General features: G+C 33.0%; 1 protein-coding gene across 3 annotated transcripts; it reads left to right on the top strand.

The window, feature by feature from the left end:
- The first annotated feature begins 5,872 nt into the window (after positions 1 to 5,872).
- On the top strand, positions 5,873 to 9,378 carry LOC107887002 (pentatricopeptide repeat-containing protein At1g09190). Of its 3 annotated transcripts, none has more exons than XM_041079915.1 (4): positions 5,873 to 7,880; positions 7,966 to 8,285; positions 8,399 to 8,547; positions 8,639 to 9,378. In XM_041079915.1, the coding sequence occupies exon 1, from the start codon at positions 6,060 to 6,062 to the stop codon at positions 7,383 to 7,385; it is 1,326 nt and encodes a 441-aa protein (XP_040935849.1). In that variant the 5' UTR covers positions 5,873 to 6,059; the 3' UTR covers positions 7,386 to 7,880; positions 7,966 to 8,285; positions 8,399 to 8,547; positions 8,639 to 9,378. The 3 variants fall into 3 exon arrangements, with proteins under 3 accessions (XP_040935849.1, XP_040935850.1, XP_016666617.1); XM_041079916.1 differs by having other exon boundaries at positions 5,873 to 8,285; positions 8,639 to 8,679; positions 9,079 to 9,378; XM_016811128.2 differs by having other exon boundaries at positions 5,873 to 8,285.
- The last annotated feature ends 10,706 nt before the right edge of the window (positions 9,379 to 20,084 follow it).

The following is a 20,084-nucleotide window of genomic DNA, read 5'->3' as shown; positions in this document are numbered from 1 at the left end:
ATTCCACATCCTTAATGTATATATCATGCTTACAAGTAACATTATCAATAATTTCACTATTGACTTATATGCATATTCAAAGCTATCCATCTGTGTCATAGTCACTAAATTACTTATATCTGGAGCTATGGAACTCCAAATTAAGATCCACTAATTTTCCATGAAACTAGACTCATATATCTTCTTACCATAAAATTTTCAGAATTTTTGGTTTAGCCAATAAGTACAGTTTATTCTTTAAATTTTCCCCTATTCTGCTGTCTGATAGTTCCAACTCTTCTTCACTAAAAATCAACTATCTCCTCGTATAGAATTCGAATGATGTTTCTGTTTATTTCTTTCGAAAATAGACTCATTCAGGATTCTAAAAATATAAATTTAAGCCCATAATTATTTTTATCCCATTTTTTATGATTTTCCAAATTCAGAACAGGGGAACCCGAAATCATTCTGACATTGTCTCACAAAACTTATTATATCTCATGATTTACAATTTATTGCTTACACCGCTTCTTCTATAAGAAACTAGACTTAATAATATTTAATTTCATATTTTATTCATTCTCTAATTCAATTTATACAATTTTTGGTGATTTTTCAAAGTTAGACTATTGCTGCTGTCTAAAACTGTTTTAGTGTAAAATGTTGATTTTCATTTTGCCCCAAATTTCACAGTTCATACAATTCAGTCCTTACTCAATTAACCCCTCAATTAAGCTAATTTTCTCAATTAATACTTTTCCTAGACATTATAAGTTATTTCATAACTATTTAAATTCAGAATTTCCACATAAAACTCTAACTTCAAACTCTTTTACAATTTAGGTCCCAAACATTCACTTTCTATTCAATTCTTTCAATAAAATCAGTATATAAACAATTTAAAGCTCTAATTCCATGCTAAATCATCATATAATTCCAACACATATTCATATCAACTTTCAATTTCTGTCATAGAATAAGAAACTAATGAATTCAACAAGTGGACCTAGTTGTAAAAGTCACAAAAACACAAAAAATTCAAGAAATAATCAATAATTGAACTTACTTGCAGTAAAAATATGAAAAGAAGCTTAAGGGAACTCTTCCATGGTGTTTTTGCTGATGAGAATACAGAAAAATAAAGAGAAATCTAGATAATTCCACTTTAGTCCTAGCTTTATTAAGTAAATTTTGCAATTTTGCAATTTTTCCCTTAATTCTCCTTATTTTCTTGCTGATTTCATGCACTTGCCGTCCAACCCAAATAGACCTTGGGTCTATTTTCCTTTTAAACCCTTTTTCTTTTATCATTTAAGCTATTTAATCATTTCCCACAATTTTGCATTTGATACAATTTAGTCTTTTTTGTTCAATTAGCTATCAGTACTTTAAAATTTCTTGACGAAACTTTAATACTAACTTAGTAACACTCCATAAATATTTATAAAAATATTTATGACTTGATTTAAAATTCCCGAGGTCTCGATACCTCGTTTTCGATTCTAATTATTTTAATATATATATATTTTTAGTACACTATTCACAATTTCAAAATTTTTCCTAACTTCACGTTTAACTTATACTCACTAAATTAATAATATTTCCTACTCATTTGTCGGATTTAGTGATCTCAAATCACTGTTCCGACACCACTGAAAATTAGGTTGTTACAATATTACATGTAATGATATTTTTTTTTGTTTATTTTTAGACGAGAAAAAGTTATTTTAGAGTAATTATTGTGTAACAGTTGAAGAATCACGAATTAATTTGGGTTATAGGCATGGTTCTAGCTGTGTTGATCGCATCTTTTGGCATAACAGGTTATTCCTTACCTCAGGACCAAATTGGTTATTGGGCAATCAAAATTGTAACAGGTGTTCTAGAAGCTATTCCGGTAATAGGATCGCTTTTAGTAGAGTTATTACGTGGAAGTGCTAGTGTGGGACAATCCACTTTGACCCGTTTTTATAGTTTACATACTTTTGTATCCGACGGTTGCATGTAGATATACATATCCAGAGGTTTTGAGGACGCTATTCATGTCAAACTATCAACTACCGGTTACCCTCTTTAAATATATATGTAATCTGAACTGTTCAAAATAGTTGGAATAGATTTTTAAAAACTCGTAACACAATTAAGTGATGTTACTCTACTGAAATTGCTTGAATAAAATGAATAATTGCATACTATCCATCTTAAACACTCCTTTTTAGCCCTAGATTTCGAGTTACTTGTAGTCCTTCAAGAACATCCCAAAATTTATTAATAAATATTTTATATTTAAAATTTATTTAACCTCATTCATTTAAATAATACATATATTAAATATTTTAAAAATATTAATAAATTTGGAATAATAAACAAAAATAAACCGACATTAGCGTACCAATGCAGAAGTAATTAGGTAGATGAAGACATGAAAGGGGATGATGAGACATGGACATAAAGGAGGTTAAGATTAAGGGACTTTGGCATTGATTTTGATAGTGTTACCAGTTTCAAACAAATGGATTAATACTCTTTTGGCTTCTTCTTTATCTTTTCCTTCCATCTTGTGATCATCTTGTCGTTTTAGGACAATGGGAAATTGAAAAATCCAACAAAACACATCACCTCTCTGCCTTTCCCAATAGTCTTACGTCCATCATTATCCATATAATTGGTTTGAAGTAGATTTGTTTATGAACCGGTCCAGTAAAGTTAACTAAAAATTTTAAATTTGTTTTTTATGTTTGGATTTGGTTCGGTTCAAAATATGAGTTTAAATTTTTTTTTAAACTCAACTTGAGTTAAAAATATTAAGCCGAGCTTGATCCAGTTTGTCTGTATAACTTCTTTTTAGATTATTTTTATTTAAAAACAAATATAAAAAATATAATACATTAAAAATATTAAAATAAATATTTTCAACAAATTAAAAAAATATTAAAAAAATTATACTTGAATAACATTAAGATAGTTGCAACTTAGCAAATAAATGACTTTAAAATAATAACAAAATTAACAATATAATAAGAGTTATATACAGTATTCAAACAATAATAATAAAATAGAAGCAATACTATTGTAAAATGACAACAAAACAACACTAAAAGGGTAGCAAAACAAAAAAAAAAAAGTTTAGAGTGATTCGACCAGGCCCGAATAAAAAAAATCCTACCAAAAATTCAGCCCATTTTTACTATTTGTTCAAATCTATTTTTTCGGTGTATATTTTTATTTAAAATTTTTTACTTTTCGGATAAACTTTCGGACCTCAAAGAATGACTCGATTCATAATCAGATTTAGTTTGTAGATAAGCTTTGGGTTAGCTGTTGCCAATAGAAGCCAAAAGTAGCATATAAGGTTCCAGTTCCAGCAGCAATATGTGGGGCAAAATCACTTCAACTAAAGTCCCCTTATAGAGGACGGGCTTTTCATGTAGATTTTGAGTTATGGGTTTGTACAACAAGTCCACTATGTTAATTTTTCTTCCTTCTCCCATCAAATATTTAATCCCTTATCTCTGTTCTGAATAGATCTGAGGGATTAAATTAATTTTGTGTTAAATCAAGTGATTTTAAAATTTAAAATTTGTTATTCTTAAATTTCGGATTAAGTTAATTTTAATTTTTAATTTCTTTTAAGTTAGAATTGGATATGAGATTTAAGTTTTTTGAATTGATTTATTAGGAATTCAAATCATTTTAAATTTAAATATTTTTAAAGTTATGAGCTATACAATGTTATTTTTTAAAGTATAATGATCTGTTTGGCCTTTCAACTTTATAAAAAAATTTATATTAGTTTTTTATTTAAATTTTCGTATGTTTGTCAAACCACCCAAAATGGATGAAAAAATTAATATCTATAAACTTAGTTGACCATGCACACGTGAATACCATGTCAGTAATTAATTAAATTTTTAATATGACAGAAAATCATTTAAAAATAAAATTATTATAAAATTACAAAATTTAAAATATTTTTTATTTTTTAAAAAAATAATCTGCCATGTTTATGCCACCTTAATAAAATTAACTTTTTTATCTATTTTAAAGTGATTAGACAAATAATTACATATTTAAAAACTAAAAGAAAGTGAAATATTAAATTAAAAATTAAAAGAATTTTATAAAAAGAAACAATTATGCTTTTTTTTCGTAATTGAGGAAGTTAAAATGGGAAAAAGGAAATTCTTGTAACAAGAAAGTGTAGACTAGTGGGAGAAGTCCCATGTAAGAAAAAGAATGTATTGATGGTAGGCAGGGCATTACACATTTCTTACATTTTATATCGTTAATTGATGGTATGTATTTTTTTAAGTTTCATATTATTAACGAATGAGTTGCATCTCTTATATTTTATTACCAGTAGATGGCTTCAACCTCCTCTATTTTATATTTTCAATAATTGCATCCATAATATTATATATGACACGTTTTTATCGTATAGATTTTAATCATTTAATTGATAATTATATTACTTAAGTATATGTTATTCATTTTCGGATTGTCGAGCCAATAGACATACCATCCACTAAATCATAAATCGAAATTTATATGAGCCAACCATGAATAGGAACACCATCTACCATTGCATTATTATAGGTACAAATAAATTTTAATAACAAGGCATTGTATATTCTCGAGTCATCCAACTAATAAATTGTACCCTCCACCATGTAGATAGTCTTGAAACACAATTATTTTATAACCTAACTCTTGATTAGGAGATGAATTATTGTTATATTCTTAACTCAACTTGGACTCGATTAGACCCTCTATTGGACCACTCAGGGCCCACTAAGTAGCATAATCAAGTAAAAGCCATCACTTAATTATAAATACCCCAATGTATCAAAACATTGTGGAGGGACTCCTCTCCATTCTCAATCCTAATGCATTAAGCGATCATCTTGAGTGCCTCTACTTTTTTGACTCTCGACCCGAGAATGAGTGAGCCAGCCTCCTTCAACACCACCCCCTCTCTTCATTCTCTACCTCCATTGATACCATGTATCAACAAATTGCTATGAGGGTAGCTGGGTAAGTTAAGTGGAAAAAGAAAATAGTATACTTTTTTCTATGGCAATTTGTAATTTTAGGTACCAAATGTGTATTCAATGAAAATGTAGGACTAAACCATGAGACGTGATATAATAGTTGCTTACATCATCATTTAACCACGAGGTTGAGGGTTCAATCCCCTCGCCTATGAGAATGGAGCAATTTCATGGCTAATCGTTTACTTCTATAGAAAACACTCAAAATGAGGGAAATAGTCACTGCTACTAGTGGTGGATACCCTGGTTTCGACAAAAAAAATAGGACTAAGCTCGAAAGATAGGCTTAAGTAAAAAAATTAGACCCGTTTAAATATGAGTTGAGCTTTAAAATTCAATGCCCAAACCTAACCAGACTCGACATGTTAAGCTTTTATAAATTTAATTAAAAAAAATATATAATGATGATAATATGCATAATTATTAAATATTAAATAAAAGTAATTATATTCTAAAAATGTAACAATAATATAAGCAAATCTAAATGAATTCGAGTTAACCATTTATAAATATAGACAAAATTTAAAACCACTTTTGCAGGACCAAGAAAATTACTTCTATATATAACATTAATATTGTATATGAATTTAACCCAAACTCGATCCTATATCTAAATTAGGATACAATTACTTACCCATGTATCCCATCCGAGTGAAACACAAACAAATGAAATCATCTTATCAACCTTAACTTGTATCCAAAGTTTTTTGAACTAAACTAGACTGGTTAAACTGGAAATTAATTGGGTATTAGTTCATAAAGGGATATTGATTTTTTATAAAATCTGTTTAATTGAGTTGAATGGATTAACTTGTATCCCAATTAAATGAAAAGAACTATTAATGCCAGGTTACCTCCAGCTTGGAACTCATAACAATGGCAATGGTTGGAACCAAATACTTGAATTCTGACTATTCATTTAGCTGTTCTTTACAATTTTATGCAAATTCGCCCACAAAATATATCCCATATCATACATGTGACTCAAAACAAAAGACATAGCTTTCAAATGCCATTAGAAATAACATGATGAGCAGAGCATCCCTAGTGATGGAGCGCAAGATCCTTCGCCTCCTCCATGGCCAGAAAGCTCGATGCAACCTCCGGCAAATCCATGCTCATTTCATCCGTCAATGTCTTCACCAATCCAACCAAATCCTTTCCCATTTTGTATCTGTTTGTGGTCACCTCAACAAAATGGACTACGCGAACCTTGTGTTTTTGCAGACCCACAACCCCAACATTTTACTTTTTAACTCCATGGTCAAAGGGTACTCCCTTAATGGTCCCTTTGAAGAAGCTGTTACCTTGTTTTCTTCAATGAAAGCTCACGGGATTTTTCCCGATGAATACACGTTTTCGCCTTTGCTGAAGGCATGTTCGGGTCTTTGTGATGTAAGAATCGGACAATGCATTCATGGGGAAGTTCTTAGATCTGGGTTCGAGCTTTTTGGCTCAGTTCAGGTTGGGGTTCTGGAGTTATACAGTTCTAGTGGGAGAATGGAGGAAGCAAAGAAGGTGTTTGATGGAATGTCTAAAAGGGATGTCATCATTTGGAATTTGATGATTCGTGGGTTTTGCAAGAGAGGGGGTGTCGATTTGGGGTTAAGTTTATTTAGGCAGATGAGCGAGAGGAGTGTAGTTTCATGGAATTCGATGATTTCTTACTTAGCACAGACTGGGAGGCATAGTGAAGCTTTGGAACTTTTTCACGAAATGAGGGAGCTGGGGTTCCAACCTGATGAAGCTACCGTGGTTATTGTTTTGCCTATTTGTGCTCATTTAGGGGATGTTAATATTGGTCAATGGATTCATTCTTATGCGGAGTCAAGCAAGCTTTATCGAAACGTGATTTCCGTGGGAAATGCATTGGTTGATTTTTATAGTAAGGGTGGAAATTTGGAAACGGCCCTTCAGGTTTTTAAAGATATGCCTTGTAAGAACGTTGTGTCATGGAATACCATGATCTCAGGTCTGGCTTTTAATGGAAGAGGAGAACTTGGGGTGGAGTTGTTTGAGGAGATGATAAACAATGGTGAGAGGCCTAATGATGCGACTTTTATAGGGGTGCTAACATGCTGTACACATGCAGGGTTGCTTGAAAAAGGGCAAGAGTTGTTTGATGTAATGAACAAAAATTACCATATTGATCCTAAACTTGAGCATTATGGATGCATGGTTGATCTCCTTTCACGCGGTGGATGCGTGAGAATGGCTTATGACCTGATTAGGAGCATGCATTTTCAGCCTAATGCTACTTTATGGGGTTCTTTGCTCAGTGCTTGTTGTACTTATGGTGAACTAGAGCTTGCAGAACTTGCTGTTAAAGAACTTATCAATCTTGAACCATAGAATTCAGGTAATTATGTATTGTTGTCAAACATTTATGCAGAAGAAGGGAGATGGGATGAAGTAGAGAAAATAAGAGTATTGATGAGGGAAAAGAGTGTTAAAAAAGCAGTAGGGCAAAGCATGACAGGGTGATTACATTCTAATCGTTGTACTATATGATTTTGATAATTATAGAATCTGAACCTGCCTTCCTTTCCCTCCATTAAAATCCTGTATATTTTGTTCCACCACCAAATGCCAAAAGCTTAAACTGTAGAATCTTTTGGAGATTTCCTTGTTTTATTCTCTGAGAATTAAATTAGGCGGGGCCTTAATATCACATGGATTGATGCTGCACGTACAAATGATTTTGAGAAGATTGATTTTCGTATTGCAATTGATTGTAAGTTTCTAGCTATCAAGATGCCTCCTACCATTTTTCAGTGCCAAAAGCTGGTAATCTGAAATTTAGATTGCATTTATAGAGCTGTTATCTGTCTGGATGCCCCCCAAAAGGTCAGTTTTTGAAGTCTTAAGAATCTCCATCTTGCTAAAGTCCTCCTATTTGAGGATAAAAACTCATTGAAGAATCTTTTATCAGGCTGTCTGGTTCTTGAAGAACTATGTATGGAACTCAGACAATCAGAATCTCAATTTAGTAAAAACCAGAAGTTTTCTGTTATTTCACCTTCATTGAAGATTCTAAGATCGCAAGGTTTAGGACATTCAGATAGATTTGGTAGTTTTTTATGTTGTTGAAGCACCAAAACTTGAATATCTTGATCTTGTGGAACATTCTCTGCTGGGATTTTGCACGAGTGCTTCAGCCTCTTTAACTTTTTGGGTTACCTTATCAATCATGAAGCTTTTCCAAGGCATCTCCAATGCTCAAAACTTGAATTATCCACACGCCTTACATTTGTAAGTTCTTTAACTTCCCCCTTGATAAACATAGCTATGCCGTGCATACTTGATAATATCATTACTGTTTTCATATGTGGCTTGATACTAATTAGTGTTTTCGTATGTGGCAGGCTTCCTCCAGGTGGTTGAGGAAGAGCTTGATAATTTACCCAAGTTCTGCAATTTGATCCATTTGAAAATATGAAGTTGCCAAGATATGCATTTTGTTTCTTCCATTCTTCAACATTCACCTCATTTGATGCATTTAATCTTTGATAAGGTAAGTTAATTGTGAGGATTTCATGTTTCACTTTGGATGAGTTAATAGTTTTTTATCCTTCACTTATAATGTTCCCCATCATCTTCCTCAGGATCACTTCATCCTTGGACCATTAACCCGGAGGTCTCAAGGGTCAGTTCCAATGTAGTACAATTCTTTTCTGATACATTTATAGGAAACAGAATTACTCTGCTTGACTTAAAGGGGAATTAGAGCTTGAAGACTTAGTGGTCTAAGAGCTTGTCAATTCATAAATGCTCAAATTATGGGAGGGGAGGGGTTCATAATATAATAGAGGAAACCTGGTGCATCCTCTTTTGATTCATTCCTATACATTGCACTCAATTTAATTAATTGGACACCAACTTTGGGGGATTTTTGGTTCATGAAAGATGAAAGGATCCAATATGAATAGTATTGGTCTCTTCTCTGCTACTATAAATTACTACTCTTCCACACTCCATTCCATCCATCTATCCATAGTCGCAAAAATTGCCCTTTGCCTTATTTATAACATCTCAATTCCTGAAGCTAGCAGTGAAAGCAAAAATGAAAAGGAAGAGCTGCTGCGGTTCTGGGAACTATGTATGCACCCCAAAGAAGGAAGATGTGAAACCTGATATTACCATCATGCTGCACCAGTTCCTGTACCTGCTGCTGTGGTGAAAACAACCAAGGAAGAGAATGAGACCGTCAATGTTAAGAATGAGGCTTCTAAGCCTAATGTTGGTTGTGGTGGTGTAACTAGTTATTTTTATATCTAGAAACAAAGTTAGAGCGGAGCCCGTATCACATACTATTCTTATACAGTTAATATATTATAGTTGAAAACTAGCTTCTCACTGCTATTTTAGAAGAATATTGTCATGTTTCAGTAATACCCCTCAAATAACAAATGCTTATATGAAGAGGTCTAGTTACCGAAGTCTATAGGGTATAAGCTGCCTCATCCTATCATATAAGAGAATAACATCTGATTTACTATTTATCTCAACTAAAACTCTTAAATCTTTTCTATCAAAAAGAATCTTAAATCTTTAAAAGATTACATTAGTTTGTTTTATCTAATGACAATACATTTCAATATTAAATATCAATCGGATAGGCCTCTAAATGGATGGTAGAGTTTAGCTTTACGAGTCCAATACTAACTCACTAAAAGTAGTTTATATGCATGATTTAAAAGTTTGATATCAACAATTGTTCACTACTCCCAGTTACCAAGAGATCATCAACATATAAAGATACTATCAACAAAGTTTCTTCTTTTGATTCTTAACCTAAAAGGTAGGCTCACTTAGACTCGTTTCAAAACCCAACTTTAGCAGGTGATTATCTATCCTCTCATACCAGGCTCTGGGTGTCTACTTCAGGTCATACAAAGTTTTCTTAAGCTAATAGACTTTTGATTCATTTCCCTCCACAATGAACCCTGGTGATTGCTCGATATAAATTTATTCCTTCAAGAACCATTTAAGAACACTGATTCAACATCAAGTTAACGGATGTTTCATTCCATTTGAGCTGCCAAAGCTAGCAACAATTTAATGGTGTCTAACCTTACCACTGGTGCAAATGTTTTAGAATAGTTCACTCTAAACTGTTGATAATATCTTTTTTACCACTAGTCTTGCTTTTAATCTGTCGACAAAATCATCGACATTGAGCTTGGTTCTTGTAACACCCCTAACCCGTATCCGCTGCCAGAACAGGGTTTCGGAGCATTATTACCATTTACAGATCACTAAAAAAAAATTTAAATACTTACCGATTCAATGCATCATATAAATAAATATATTACCATTCAATCAATAGTTTGACACTTGTATAAGCATCAAACAGCAACATTGTTAGTATACTTGCACATATCTCATATAAATTCAACATTTATATATCTATTTTCTCGACATATCACACTTGAGTTTAATAATAGTCTCAACTTACATAAATTTCCTTGTATCAACATATCAAAGATAATCATATATGTACATGTCATGAAACATATCATGCTCTTACTGTTTCTTCATAAGCATATATCATTCATTTCATTATATCAATATTTCATGCTCCATCATTTCCATATATTTTATGTATATTTATTCTGGTAAACATAAATTATATTCCATGTACTTATACTTATTTCGTTTATCTATCTTCATAATTATTTCATATAACCATTCGTCATCTGATACATATTACCTGAATATTAATTGTTCAACAGATGTTAGAGCGTCTCCCATCCACGGTCTTATTTATCTTTGACATGATGCCATAGTGTCTTTCAACTATGGTCTTACTCATTTTCTGTCATGTTGCCATGGTATCTTTCAACCATGGTCTTGTTCATTTCATATCACGTTGCCATGGTATCTTTCAACCATGGTCTTACACATTTCATATCAGGCTGCCATGGTATCTTTCAACCATGGTCTTACACATTTCATATCAGGTTGCTATGGTATCTTTCAACCATGGTCTTACACATTTCATATTATGTTGCCATGGTATCTTTCAACCATGGTCTTACACATTTCTAATCATGTTGCCATGGTATCTTTCAACCATGGTCTTACACATTTCATTTCAGAGAGCACACTCCCGCGAACCTCATCCTTACAGCGGGATTACCAGTCCAGGCTAAATCCCTTGTAATATAAACTCATAGAGTATTGTCGGGATTACCAGTCTAGGCTAAATCCCCTGCAACGACAATTACTCTAATGAGCTTGGATCTGAATTACCAGTCCAGGCTAAATTCAGACCCTAATTCAGATTACCCATCCGGGCTAAATCCATTTTACACGTATTCTTCGGGAGGGCTATATCAGAATAGGATCACCCGTCCGGGCTAGATCCTTTTTACCGTCAATTCCTTTTTAGAGATCCATCGAATTTTCCTTTCATTCAACTGGGATTTATTTTCAATTTATATCGAGTATTATCAATATTTCATCAAATATCATGAATTGAACATTCAAATCATATTTTCATCACATAACCACATATTTCAAGTATTTAAAATACAATTCAAGTTACACAAACTTACCTCATTGCTTGTTTGTGTTTATAATTTCATTAATCCGATATCTTTTCTTTTCCACGATCAAGTCTCATATTTGAGTCGTCCGGATCTTTATAAATAAATTTGATCATCATTTTCATTCATTTCATCTTCTAATGCATTTAATTAATGCTCTAGGAAAAATTACCATTTTGCCCCTAAACTTTTAATTAATGACGATTTTGTCCTTAGGGTCAGGAAAATAAAATTCTTGCAATTTAATCCTTATTTCCAGCTATTATTCTCATATATATTGATAACAGTCCATGAATTCTATAAAATATCAGAATTTTTCATAATTTCAACACTTTTTAATTTAATCCCTAAAACATGTTTTTCCCCCCGATCTTGAACTAAATTAATAATTTCATTCAATTTTGTAATTTAAATAATAAAACAATCCATTTCATGCAATTTGATCATTTCTGACATGTTTACAAAATTTCCCATAAAGTTTTACTTTTATTCAATTTAGTCCCTAAGCCTAAAATATACAAATTAGCCATGCTAGATGAATATTCATACATATTTTTCCTCCTCCTCCTCTCCATTCCACATCCTTAATGTAGATAACACACTTGTAAGTAACATTATCCATAATTTTTATTTTTTTACTTTTATGAACATTCAAGCTGTCTATCTATGTCATAGTCACTAAATTATTTATATCTGGAGTTATAGAACTCAAAATTAAGATACGATAATTTTCACTCAAACTAGACTCATATATATTCTTACCATAAAATTTTCATAATTTTTGGTTTATCCAATAAGTACAGTTTATTCTTTAAAGTTACCCCTGTTCTGCTGTCTGACAGTTCTGGCCCTTCTTCACTAAAAATTTATTATCTCCTCGTACAGAATTCGAATGATGTTCCCGTTTGTTTCTATTGAAAATATACTCATTCAGGATTCTAAAAATATAAATTTAATCCCATAATTATTTTTATCCAATTTTTTATGATTTTATAAAGTCAGAATAGGGGAACCCGAAATCATTCTGACCTTGTCTCACAAAATTCATCATGTCTCATGATTTACAATTCCATTGCTTACATCATTTCTTCTATAAGAAACTATACTTAATAATATTTAATTCCATATTTTTTTCATCTTCTAATTCGATTTCTACAATTTATGGTGATTTTTCAAAGTTAGTCTACTGCTACTGTCCAAACTGTTTTTGTGCAAGCTATTAATTACCATGTTATAACACTCTTATTTTCTTTTTCTACACCATTTCTCATCACTTTCTCTATTTTTTTCTTCACTAACATATCAAGAACATAGGACCTTATGTAAGAAAACTCTACTATAACATTATTTCCATGCTTTATCAATAATAACAAACTTAAAAATATATTGAAATCTTGATGTACTTACCTTTTCTTATTGACTTCAATCTTTAACTTGATTTTTCTCTCTCCTCCAGCTTCGATTTCTTGAATGCAACTTGATATTATTGCTCCCCATCATCTCCTTGCTATCTTTCTCTCTTGATGGCTATGGAAATTCTTTCAATTTTTAGGTGAAAATAATGAATTTTTGGTGGAAGGACTAAATTGTAAAGAAAGCAAACTTCTTTTCTTCTTCTTATCTTACGTTAGTTTGCATGGGAAAGGAAATGTGTTGATAATTCTTCATCTTTCCTTCCTTTTATACTAAATAAATAATAATATAATAATAATAAACATCTCATAAAATATTAATAAAATAATATTTATCTAATTAATTAATTTAAAATATCATCAACATAATCATTACATTCTAGAATTCTCTCTCTTACTAATTGACCATTTTGCCCTTCATGATCTTTTAGAATTCCATCCTTGAGTCATCAGTTAATTTGGTAAAATTGCGATTTAGTCCCTCATAATTTTTTACCTATTCAATTTGGTCCTAATTCATCAATTTTTCTTGGTTTCTAGATCATTCCACCCTTAAAATATTTGCACCATTAGTCCTTCAACTTTTTTATATTTACACTTCAACCCTTTAAATTTTGAGTATTTACTCTTGTACAACAAAACTTCTCATCTTTGCAATTTAGTCCTTTCTTGAATTAATATATCATAATATACTTCTCAATATTGACAGCACTCAAAAATTCCCTTTTTGTCACTTTATTTCCTTATTTTACTAGATCACGAATAATATTTTACTGTAAAAATTTTCAGGGTATTACAGTTCTAAACACCCATTTAACACTTATAACAATACTATGCATTGGAATATCAAGGAGCACCCAAAGTTTAATTTTTATGAATAATAGACATTTCATTTTGCATGGCTTCTTTCTAACCTTCAAAGATAGCTCCCTCAAAGTTAGCAAGTTCTAAAACTGTTATATTGCTTCTCTCATAAACATTTGAAAATGGTGCAGTATCTTTTATAGGATGCTTATCATCAGATTTTTCATTATTTTCAACTTCAACTTGATCTTGAGGTAAACCAAGTCCAAACAGACATTCCTTAAAATTCTCAACTTCAGACTTACTCCAATTCCAAGATGCATGCTCACTGAAGTTAACAACCCTTCTTCCTGGTGTCACCAACGAAGATTCCAAAATGATATTTTCTTTCCATCTTATATCTTTTGGCTTTTGGAATATAAGAATAACATATGCATCTAAAAACCTTTAAGGGAGACATTGAAGGTGTTTACAGCCTCTGCCTAAAATTTTTTAGGCAAGTTCTGTAACGCCCCAATTTTCAGGATTTCTGTGATTTTCAATAAATTCTAGAAATTATGTGTTTTAACTATCTGTTGTGGGTCTGAGTATGTTAGTGGGCCTTTAAAAGGCCCAAGAGTAAATCCAATTCGAGGCAATTTCTGAATTCCCAATTTTAGAAAGAGAGGGTTCGGGCGTTGTGGGCTTTTAAATTAAAAGATGGTAAAATAAGGCACAAGAGACCTGTGGCAGAGTGGCATGTGACGCCACATAAGTGTTTGGGGGAGTGGCGTGTAGATCTTTAGGGGGAGCTAAGGTTCAAGTTACACAAGGCAAGCAATTTGAGGTATTAAATTTTTTTTTGAACAAAAAGGGGATGTGATGGAAGTCAAGGGGAACTCTGCTAGGGAGAGTTTGAGCTGGTAAGGAGATTGAGTAAGGAGGAGATAACAGAGAAGATTTAGGAGCTGATCAAGGAGGGTGGTTTTGGCCGAATGTTGGACTCTTAAGGAGCAAGAGTTGGCTGGCCAAGGGTCTCTAGTGTAGGGAGTTTCGGCTAGGTCTTTGAAGGGGGGATTTCGGCATTTGGGAAGTGTGGTGCCGTCCCTGGCAATCCTTTTTCCTTCTTTTCTTCTTTTGGCTTGCCGAAATAGGTTTGGCTTAGGGTTTTTTTTTCTTTCCCTTTCATTCTGCTAATTTCCGAACTTGGAAGCCCTCACTGTGCCATTTTCTCCATAACCAAATACTACTCCCCTTCTCACCTTTTCTTTTCTTCCATTTTTTCTTTTCTCCATAGCCGAACCCATACTCTTCTCTCTCTGTATCTTTCCTTATTTTCCTTTCTTCATTATTTCTCAATAGTCGAATCTCATCATAGCCGAACCTCTATTCTTTTCTTTCTTAAAAAGCCGAAACCCTCATACCTGTAGTATAGGAAGTCGAATTTTTGGCTACTTGAATCTGCTTCTTCTCGTAACTACGGTGGATTGGAGTTAAGATCATAGATAGGAGCACTTTTCTGGGCCGAACAACGATTGGTAAGTTTGTCGAATAACTTCCGTTAATTATTTATGATTTAAGATAAAAGCCGAAACCCCTTAAGGGTGGCTAGTGTTTGGACTAAGGGCGTTAGTGCCTCTTTCTTTTTCATTGTGTAAGCGTTAGCGTGGACCAAGGAGCGTGCAATGAAGGGTTTGAAGACTGATTCATATTGGATCTCTAGATCTAATCCATATTTCGGCAAAAAGGTAAGAACTCTAGCGTCTAAGGGGAATGTTGGCCGAATATGGTAAGGGGGAAATAGTACGTAGTTTGTTTTCGGTATGTAGACTGACGTTTAGTAACTCGATTGTAGGCAACTCGGGAGTGGATCTCGCCAGCATACCGTTACAAATCAGGTGTGTAAACGACACTCATTCATGGACTAGATCGGCAAAAATCGAAACGCCGAAATGCCGAAAAGTCGGCATTTTATGAACTTGCGAGCGTGCGAGCGTTCGTGAGGTGATTTGTTTGTTAGTTTTGGTAATCACAAGCGGTATCATTGCAGAGTGCGCAATTTCGTGCACTTTGATATATTTGGGCTTAATGGGCCGAAAACGGGTTAGTGGGCCAACAGACCCAATTTGGTAAAAATGCTCAGTAAGTGTTTCTGTTAATACGCTAATGGCTGTAGTTAAATTTACTAAAATACCCCTAAGTATGAAAATTACCATTATACCCCTAGGTGCAAAATTACCATTATACCCCTAGGGTTAATTTTGACTGAGATGCATGATATTCTGATTCTGTTTGTGGTATGCCATGACATGTATATCTGTTGCATGGGTTATAGGTTTTATTGATGGAGGAAGCGTTCTGGTGGCTATGCCATAAATATCTGTTCTGGTGGCTCTGCCACAATATCTATATCTGGTGACTCTGTCATAATATCTATTCTGGCAGCCATGCTGCAAATTTAGTGACGTGTAGCTAATGGGTGGGTCGAGTAGTCTCCCCACATGGTGTAAGGTTGGCACGGGGGTTTATACGGATGGATATGGGTTGGGTTTTCTGCATACATGATATATCTGTTCTGTTTCTGTTATGGGCCTATAGGCTTCATTCTAAATTCTGTATAGGGCTAAGGCCCAACTTAATCTGTTTCTGTGGTTTGAACTGATCTGGACTATGGTTGGGTTATTTTACACACTGAGTTTTCCAAACTCACCCCTTAATTTTATCCATGCAGGTAACCTTCAACCATAGTAGACTTGGAGCTATGAGGGATTCGGAGTGGCCACATGTTTTGCAAGCTAAATTCTCTTTTTATGAAATGATTAGTTTTATTTACTTTAATTGCTTTGGGTTTAAGTTGTAATAAGGCCGCTTTAATTACTTTTAATTGTTTTTAATATGTTTTGTTAGCTTAGGCATGATACTGATTTAATTGTTTGAAGTTGAGTAGCTCTAGGTGCGTTTTAAAAGGATTACTTGTTTTCAAAATATCGTGATAACATGGCAAAGCTTCCACAATGAAAATGTTTTCAAGATTAATAACCTTCATATTGGTTTGAAACGAATCGGTTTCCATGAACAAACACTCGGTTAAAGTGTGGCAATAGTTGTGTGCATGTCTAGGAGTGGATCCGTGGAGAGCTTGGTACTTAAGCAGTCTAATGGACTCACCTCCTCTTTTTCTAGCATCCTACTTGGTGCACAGCTTCCATTCACTTTAACCCATAACGAAAATACTCTCTAAACGCTAAGAAAGATTTTAGATAAAACATGAGTTTTTCAGTAACGCTTCAACGTGACGTGCTGGATTCGGCCGTAACATCTGGGCCGAGTTTAGGGTGTTACAAGTACCTTTTAACCGAAAGCATCATGCCATGTGCATAGCAACCCTGTTTTTTATTTTTCTTATTAACCCCATTTTGTTGATGAATAAGTATTTTCCAATTGATGCTCAATACCAGCTACTTCATAAAACTCTCCAAACATGTGAGACGTATATCAGTCCCATTGTCTTATCCAATGATTCTTATCTTGCAATTAGTCTAATTTTTCACAAAAGCCTTGAATTTCCAGAAAACTTGTGTAACTTTTGATTTCTGCTTCAAGAAATAAACCTAGCAAAATTTGGTACTGTCATCAACGAACAAGTTAAAGTACTAGCTTCCATTAAGTGTTAGTATTTTCATAGCTCCACACACATCACTATGGATGAGATGCAATTTATCTATTGCTCTCCAAGCTTTATTTGCTAGAAATGGAAGCCTTCTATGCTTCCTCAACTGACACACTCCAAGGATTTCACTATGCTCAAGAACTTTTGACGTTTAAAACAAGATCACTTTTGTACAAATGACAAAGTGCTTTTCTAACTCACATGCCTTAACCTTTTGTGCCACAAATTTCTTTCCTCAACTTTACCAACATAAGTACTAGAAGCTACTAAATTCCAAATTAAAACAAAACTTCTTTGATTCAAGGAAACAAATATAAGTTCACATCCATATGGGTAATAAATCATGCAATTCCTAAGCTGACTAACTTTGAGTAAGTTCTAATCAATATCAGACACTAGCAATACATAAGAAACTATTTTAGTACATGTTGGAATGCTGACAAAAACATCTAATTTTCCTTTTGCTTCAATAAACTGCCCATTGCCCATTGCCCATTGCTCCAATAATCGAATAGTCTTTTGCCCTTGAGCATAAAGTACATTTATCCGTTATAACTTTATATGTTCTGCATGCGAGGAAGGTATTGAAAAAGATGGCTATCACCCTGTTTTCATATATGCCAGATCATGTTTTCCTATTTTTCGGATGGTGGTATGTCAAGAAAACAAGAGTTGTTTTGTTAAAAGGAGTGTTCAACTAGTGCTCATTGCTAATGGAAATAGTTAGGAAAATATACTTGTCAGTGGATTGGATAAATTTGAGTGATTTCATTTTTGGATCATTTCAGCTCGTGTTAGTTGACTGGGAACTATTCTTGTTTAATTTTTTTGTCAGTTTGGTTCAGGGTCATTGGATTTGAGTTTGAGTTCTTTTTGATTCGGGTTACTTTGAATTCTGACCACTTGAGGTTTAAGTCATTCCGAGTTTGAGTATTTTTGAATTGGATCAGTTTCAGATTTGAGTCGTAATTCAAGTTGGACGAACTTGGATTTTTAACTTTTTATAGTTGACTAAGTTTGAGTCTGATTTGGATTTTGGGTTCAAGTTAATTGGCATGAAAGCTTGGTGGTCTAAAAATAAGGGAGGGAGGGGTTAACAAGCAAATAGATAGGACCTGATGAATCCTATTTGGGTTCATTCCTGTACGAGGAAATTTGCAAGGTAAATTGTACTAATCCAATTAATGGGACACTAAGTTTGAGGAATTTTAGTTTCATGAACAAATTAAAGATGAAAAGATCCATTAGGAATTTTATTAGGCTCTGCTACTTCTATAAATTACTATTCCTAACTCACATTCCATACATCCATCCATAGTAGCAAAATTTGTTGTTTGCCCTCTTTATAACATCCCAATTCTTGAAGTTAGCAGTGAAAGAAAAAGAGCGAACATGGGAAGGAAGAGTCGCTGCGGATATAGGAGTTATGTATGCACTCCAAAGAAGGAAGCAATGGTGACTCCAAAGAAGGAAGAAGATGTGAAACCAGATATCACCAAGGGAAACCGTCAAGCTGCACCAGTTCCAGTACCTGCTGCTGTGGTGAAAACACCAAAGAAGGAAGAGAATGAAACCGTTAAGGATGAGCCTTCTAAGCCTAATCTTGGTTGTGGTGGGTGTAACTAGTCATCATTATATATATATATGTCTAGTTGAAAACTTGCTTCTCTTCTCACTGCTATTTGAGAAGTATGTTGTCATGTTTCAGTAATACTCCTATCTGAACTAAAACTCTTTAATCTTTTTTATTAAAAAAATATCTAATCTTTAAAAGATTATGTTAATTTGTTTTATCTAATTTTTGACAATGCATTCCAATGAATTATTAAATAATTATTTTAATTTTATTAAAAAAAAGGTTAAAAAGTATATACAAAGGGAAGAATAACATATAAAAGCATACCTATTAATGAAGTCCTTTTTATGTATAATACATCAAATTTGAGTAAGGATGGAATTCTAGTTTTTTGTGTTGCTTCACTCTTGTAATTTAATTAGGCAATTTATATTCGGAGGGTCGGTAGCGGCTTTGACACTCCTAGTTAAGGGGTATAATATCTTTTTTAGTCCATTTTAATTATGAGGTATTCACTTTAAACCTGTTTCGAACATAATTTTTTTTATTTTGACCTTTCAAATTTGTAAAATTTTATTTTGGCCCAACTTAATAATGAATTGCTGGCATGGTTGATCTCCTTCACGTGGTGGATGCATGAGAACAAGAGTGTTAAGAAAGCAATGGGACAAAGTCTAATAGGGTGATATCTTTGTATCATATGATTTTGATAGTTATAAGAAATGCAAACAGGTCACCTTGTTTTTTTATTCCGTGGGAAATAAATTAAGGTAAACTATCAAAATAGTCATTTTTGTTTGTCTTAGGTTATATTTTAGTCACTTATGTTTGAAATATTATGTTTTAGTCACTTACTCACTTAGCCGTTAATTGCTGTTAACGGTGTAACGGTAAGTTGATGTAACACGTTAAATCATCATTTCAAACAAAAATTTTAGATTAATTTAAATTAAATTGTTCAAAATGAAAAAAATACAAGGACCAATTGTAGAATTTAACCTAAAATTTTCATTTGAAATAATGATATAGTGTACCATGTCAGCTTATCGTGTCACCGTT

The sequence above is a fragment of the Gossypium hirsutum genome, chromosome A11, assembly GCF_007990345.1.
Source record: "Gossypium hirsutum isolate 1008001.06 chromosome A11, Gossypium_hirsutum_v2.1, whole genome shotgun sequence".
Classification (NCBI taxonomy): domain Eukaryota; kingdom Viridiplantae; phylum Streptophyta; class Magnoliopsida; order Malvales; family Malvaceae; genus Gossypium; species Gossypium hirsutum.
The sequence above is the reverse complement of the archived record's forward strand: the minus strand, read 5'-3'. Positions and strand labels throughout refer to the sequence as shown.

Coding starts and splice junctions, on each gene's coding strand:
- LOC107887002 (XM_041079915.1), top strand. CDS start 6,060: ATGATGAGCAGAGCATCCCTAGTGATGGAGCGCAAGATCCTTCGCCTC.